Here is a 6,217-nt window from a genome sequence, read left to right on the forward strand (position 1 = left end):
GGAGGGAGGGAGGGAGGGAGGGAGGGAGAGAGAAACATGAGTCCAAGCTTCCTCTTGTACGGAGGCCTTGCCCCCTGCCCCACACTGCCCTCTCTTTAATACTTTCATGTTCCTCTCTGGCTCACAACTCCACCATGGCTCTCAGCTCAGACTAAGCATCAAGTCTCCCTTGGCCGCAGGCATGACGAGCCCCCAGCCTTCCTCTGAGTTCATCTTCACTCTTGTTCACTCTGCTCCAGCCCCACTGACCTCCTCCCAACTCAAGGATGCTGTACATGCTGGAGGCTCGAAGGAAGACATCAATAGTGACCCCTCTGATGGAAGACATCAATAGTGACCCCTCTCTCTGCCCAAGGATCGCCCCATCACAGAGGCCATCCCTGACCTCTCTGGCCAGCCCTCCCTTCCATCTATCCCCTGCCTTGTTTGCCCTCATAGCATTGAGTACCATCCATATGTTTATGGTTATATGTATACATGTATGTGTATGTATATGTACATATTTATACATCTATGTATATACACACAAATGCTTGTATTGTGTATATTAATGGGTATGTATATGTATACATTTATACACATGTATGTATATACACATATATGTATATATGCACACAAATGTTTATATTATATAAATGTATGTATATGTACACATGTTTATGTTATGTGTAGGTATGTATACGCTCACATTTATACACATATACACACATACATATGTATATTACACACAAATGTTTATATTGTGTACATGTATATGTATGTATATGTATACATGCATACAGATGTGTACATGTATATGTATGTATATGTATACATGCATACAGATATGTACATATACATACATGTATGTATATACACACAGGTATATATACACATATATGTAAATATATACACATATACATATATTGTGTATATGTATATATATAGTGTTATGTATGTATATGTGCATGTGTACACATGGAGGCTGGAAGTTGATGTCTGGACTATTCCACAGTCATCTTATTCTTTGACCTAGGCTCCTCCACTAAACATGGAGCTCACCAATTGGCTACAGTGTCTGTCCAGGAGCTCATCCTGTCTCTGCCCTCTCAGTCTCTGAGCGTCTCCATGGTAACACACCTCAGGTCCCTCAAGTTCCTTCAGTGCTGGGGTTACACATGTGTCTTGCTGAGCCCAGGTTTTACCTGAACGCTGGGGATTTAAACCCAGACCCTGATGCTAGCAACAGGAAGCAATTTATTGCCTCTTCAGCCCCATGGTTCATGTTCTCATCCATGTCTCTGCTAGACTACAGCGAGAGCATCCTTTCCCAAGCTGCAGCTTTCTGAACAGGGTTCACACCCCCAGGGATGCTCAATAAAACATTTGTGGATGGAAGAACAGAAAGGCGGGGGAAGAAAGGATCAAAAGTCCTGTTCTAGGCAGGAGTCATTGTTGATGGATGGATTATAGAGAGGTGGTGGTGAAGTGGGGTGGCTGTGGAGGGAATGATGGCTGTGGTGATGATGGTAAGAGCTTGTAGAGATGATGGTCATGTTTATGACAGTGGTCAGGGCTGTGATAATGGTAGTCATGACGATGATGGTGGTGGTGGTGATGATGATGATGGTGGTGGTGGTGGTTATTATGATGGTGGTGCTGGTGATGGTGGGTGGAGATGATCGTAGTGATGGTGGTGAGGGGTGGTAGGTGGTATAATGATGTTGGCACATGGGGGTGTCTCGTATACCAGAAGAAGTTAAGCGGTACCTCGGGATTCTTCCTGCAGGTGCTGGGAGCACCTACCACTGTCACAACCAAAATGTTCCCAGACACACCAGATGTCCCCCAGGGGCAGAGCTTCACTCGTACATATTAACCCCGTGTGTGATTCAAGCCGTGGGCTATAACCTGTGTGTTATCTGGCAGCTGCTTTGAAGTGGCCAAGTTGTCCCCAGTCCCACATTAGAGCTGCCAGGTTCGAGTGAAGCCCGAGCGTCTCCATGGTAACACAGCTCAGGTCCCTCACGTTCCTTCAGCCTCCCTAGCACATTCCCCCCCCCCCCTTCATCCCGTCCTCCACTTCAGGGCTGGGGAATGGCTGCTCCCTGCTCCCTCCTTACTCCGTGCTAGCCAAGGCTTCTCCCCTGCAGGCTCTGTCTCCTAGCACTGACTCGATCCAGGGGGTCTCATCTGCTGCCCACCAGCCCCTGCTTTCTCCTCTCCAATTAAGAGGCCTCCAGGCAGCGGCCAGAGGCAGGAAAACAAGGCGGTTAGTCACTTAGCTTCCGTTATCAACCTGGATCACGTGGCTGGCTCTTTTAATGGCTGTTGTCATGGCAACGGGAAGCCAGTCCCTGCTTGCTCTGGGAACCAAAACAAAATTAAGGGGTGGCGGCAGGGAGGGGAAGATGTGCCAGGGAGGAGGCAGCTTAGAGATGGGGGTGGGGGGAGCTTTAGCTGGAGGAAGCAGCTTCCCTGTGACACTGACCCGGTCCCAGAAGAGTACAGGTGACAGACATGGTGGATGTCTACACATAGCTTATCCTGCCCTTTGAGTCATCTTCATCCCTATTGTGACAAAAAAAAAAAAAAAAAAAAAAAAAAAATGGACACCCAGACATGGGCTAAGATAAAAAGACAGATGCCTCTGGGAGACTGCAGTTCACAAGCCATCGGTTTGGATGGCACCCCTTCCTTGCCACCTTCCACATTCCCCAAGCTTCCTACAGTTCCCCTCGTGTTCCTTGTGTGTGTGGGGGGGCACCTCTGTTTCCAGCAGGTTCCCCCTCTCTGCCCCAGCTGCCTCTGCACCTTCAAGTTCTGGGTGTCCCTGCAGCTCGGCCCTCTGCGTCCCCTCTCTCTGCTGAGGCTTTCATGGTTTTCCACGGTCATGTCCTGCAGGCTTGCAGGTGTTTTTGTTCAGTGCTGGGGCGTGCATTTCGGTCTTGTGGAGCAATACCTCATGTCCCTTCCAGAATCATCCTCTTTCTTATGTCACTACTGGGTCTGCCTGCATCCTCTACCTCTTCCAGCAGAAGGTCTCCATTCTGGCTCTCCAACTACAGCTCTAGTTGAACTTGGGGCTCCTTCTTGACCTACCAGACGGGTCCTGTGTTCGACAGCTCCTCGGGCTGCCTCTGGACAGAGCTTCCCACCCCACAGACTCTGGGGCAGGCTTGCACAGCTATCTGGCTATCTAGGGAAGTCCCTTGTCACCTCTTCCAGGAGGAAGAGGGAGGCACTGGCACTCAGGGGTGTGGCTCATCCGAACTCAGAGACAGAGAAGACGACACTTGCTGATCAGAATTTTAGGCAAATTTCTCCCTATCCGTATCTATCTGACATGGGAGGAGTGGCTCATTACACAAAGAGGTGGCCAGAGGAATCGGTGTACAGAGAGGTAAGCTTAGGGGGACAGACTTGCGAGCTTGCAGACGGCAGACCTGCTCACGTTCTTCTGCACTGGGTCTGTACACTTCAAACATGGCTTCCTGCCCCTGGCCACCCTATTCCCAGTAGGGTAACGGGAATCACGTCACCCCTGTACCTCAAGAGCTTGGATGACCTGGGAGCGATTATACCATCTCCTGCCCTTCTTGGCTGGGTGCTGTTAGAAGCCACTCCTCTACTGCAAACCCCAGTTCTGCATCAACCATCTTCACGGGGTTACTATGTCTTCAGTACACAGCGCATAAGAACCCCCAAGGAAGCTCAGATCCTTGGGGTGACCCGACCTCCGTAAATGCAAGATTTAGAAGCTGTGAGCAGTTTGTGACTGGGAACCCCGACTTCTGCTCCCAGTTTGGGAGCTTTTAGTCATCCGATGAAGCAGCAAGGAACTGTCCTTGCTGGTCCACTCTACTCCGGCTTGAGCCAAGAAGGTGGCTCACCCCAAACTTAGTGGTGCCCAGAAACAGGGAATCCATCAGACTTGTGGCCACAGGGCGGAGAGCAACATCCCCACAGCATTTCCAGGAACCCCAAGCTAGACTGGGGAGGACCAGTAGGGGACATGTGTGTGGGCCATGGGGCTGCATGTGTCACTCTGCGGACGGGAGAGGGATGATCTTACAAAGAGAGGACTTAGGAAAGATGAACGCTGAGGAGCCATGTGACACAGCTACACACGGATGTCTCCCAGGTTCCCCGGGGCCTTGCTGACCCTGTCTTCCATTGTACATCCTATTTGGCCAACCATTTCCCTAACAAAGTGGGGGTCAGCCCTAGGCACGAGGAACACGCATTACAGCCAGGGCTGGGTAAAACCCACGATCTTCCAGCTTTAAACCTAAGGGCTGAGACCCTTCCTCGCAGGGCAGGGGTGTGAAGTTTCAGGGCTGGGGTCTGGATAGTATCTTCGAACAGGTCTTTACAAAGATGGGGGTCAAGACTTGTAGGTCTTTCTGAGGGATCCCCTTCTATCCATCTTACATATCACCTCGAGGGAAAATTCTAGAATCTGCGGTCATTTGCGGGGCTGGTTCTTTAAAAGGAATATGCTACACACAAAGACACAAACACAGGGACACACCCACGATCCCCAAGAGGAGGAAGGAACCAGTGACAGGTCTGGGCCTCCAACTGCCCAGGTGGCTGCCACCAGGAAGGGAGGGCCTTCTGGGTGACACCCCTAACACACACACACACACACACACACATCACATCACATCACACAGGTATACACACACACCCCATGTTCAGGAAGCAAAGGACAGACGCCAGCCTGACTCACAGATTCACAGCTAGGCAAGGACTTGAGATAAGAGCCCCAAGATGAAGACAAGGTAGCAGGGACAGGAATGTGTGTGTGTGTGGGGGGGGGGGGTGACTGAAGGATAGGGCGGAGCCAAAATGGGAGGGCAACACCATGCCACATATATACTCAATCTTACCCATTCACACAAATACACATACGTAGACTCGCACAAGCACGTACAATATGTAGATCATCCTTAGGTATTTCCAGGCAGGTGCACAGAGATACCTGCACATGTCCTGGGCAACATACATCTACACCACTGGCCCACAGACATCTAAACGCCGCCTCAGCCTTCTAAACTCTCCCAATTCCGACGGCCCTGGGAGGTCACTGGCTGTGAACTCCAAGGTAAGGCTAGGACCTCAGCTGTTTCCTTCATCCCAGGGGAGGCAGGCAGCCACTCCTGTCTGATCCCATGTATCAGTGGAGGACACCTGCCCTGTGACCCTGCCCCAGGTCACAGGCTCTCCTGCACAAAGTCCCTGGCACCTAGAGGTTGGCTCCAAGGACTGAGTATCTGTCGTGGGTTAGGGGATAGCTTCGTGTTCCAAAATTGAACCTCTCCCCCTCCTGAAACCTGATCTTCCCCGGGGATATTCTGCATCCCTAATGACGAGCCCCGCATCACCCTACCCTACCTCCCCCCCCCCCCAGGAGTGAAAACCTACCCCACCGCGAGATCCCACCTAGATACCTTCTGTTCCTACACCCGGAGGGCCCCACGCACTGAAACACCCGTTTTACAGCGATCCCCCCAAGCTCCCGCCCTGGTTAGCCATGCACAGCCACCGCCGGCCAGGTGCCCGCGGTGGCCCTGTCACCCTAGGGTGGCCGCCCCTACCTCCTTCTTCACAGTGCGCAGCAGCCTCTGGCGGGTCTCGGCCTCTGCGGGACAAGCAGGGAAGCGCGGTGAGCGGCACCGAGGCCGCGGGGCCCGGCCGCCCTCCCGCTGTCCACCCGTGCTTACCCGCAGGGACCGAAGCCATGGCTCAAGCTGGTCGGTGCCCGGTGCCCGGACGCGTCCCCGCTCCGCGCCCTGCTGCAGCCGCGAGGGGGCGGGACCGGCAGGGGATGAATGACAGCCCAGGATGTAGACGTCAGAACCTGACATCCCGCCCACCCCACCCACGAGAGCTCAGCGCCGCCTCCTGGACAGCATACAGCATCCACATCCAGCCTCCTCCAGGAGTTAGCGACAGGCCGTGACAGGTTGCCTAGGGTGACCTAAGATGCGGAACCGTGCTCCATAAGCTGCGTGTCCATCCACGCGTGTTTAGAAACGAGGCAAAACCAGGCACGGGGCACACTCCTATCGACTCATCAGTGGGGAGACTGAGGCAGGTGACTTATCCTGGGCGACATAGCCAGGCCCTGCTGCCACAATAAAACTCGACTCATCCTGTATAAAGTGGATATAAGTTCTAGAATGAGCTGATGATCAAGCGAGATATTTGATGTGTAATTTTGTCTTGTCAA

General features: G+C 52.4%; 1 protein-coding gene across 2 annotated transcripts in view; it reads right to left on the reverse strand.

Annotated features, from left to right (window-relative positions):
- Sgsm1 (small G protein signaling modulator 1) overlaps positions 1 to 5,800 on the reverse strand; it is a 63,378-nt gene extending 57,578 nt beyond the window's left edge. For both annotated transcript variants that reach the window (XM_029533634.1, XM_021222688.2), the window contains exons 1-2: positions 5,709 to 5,800; positions 5,583 to 5,626 (exon numbers count right to left, since the gene is read on the reverse strand). In XM_029533634.1, coding sequence (XP_029389494.1) covers positions 5,583 to 5,626; positions 5,709 to 5,727 — 63 coding nt within the window. In that variant the 5' untranslated portion in view covers positions 5,728 to 5,800. The remainder of the gene's footprint in view (positions 1 to 5,582; positions 5,627 to 5,708) is intronic.
- Between the last annotated feature and the right edge of the window lie 417 nt (positions 5,801 to 6,217).

The sequence above is a fragment of the Mus pahari genome, chromosome 23 (genome assembly GCF_900095145.1).
Source record: "Mus pahari chromosome 23, PAHARI_EIJ_v1.1, whole genome shotgun sequence".
Lineage (NCBI taxonomy): Eukaryota > Metazoa > Chordata > Mammalia > Rodentia > Muridae > Mus > Mus pahari.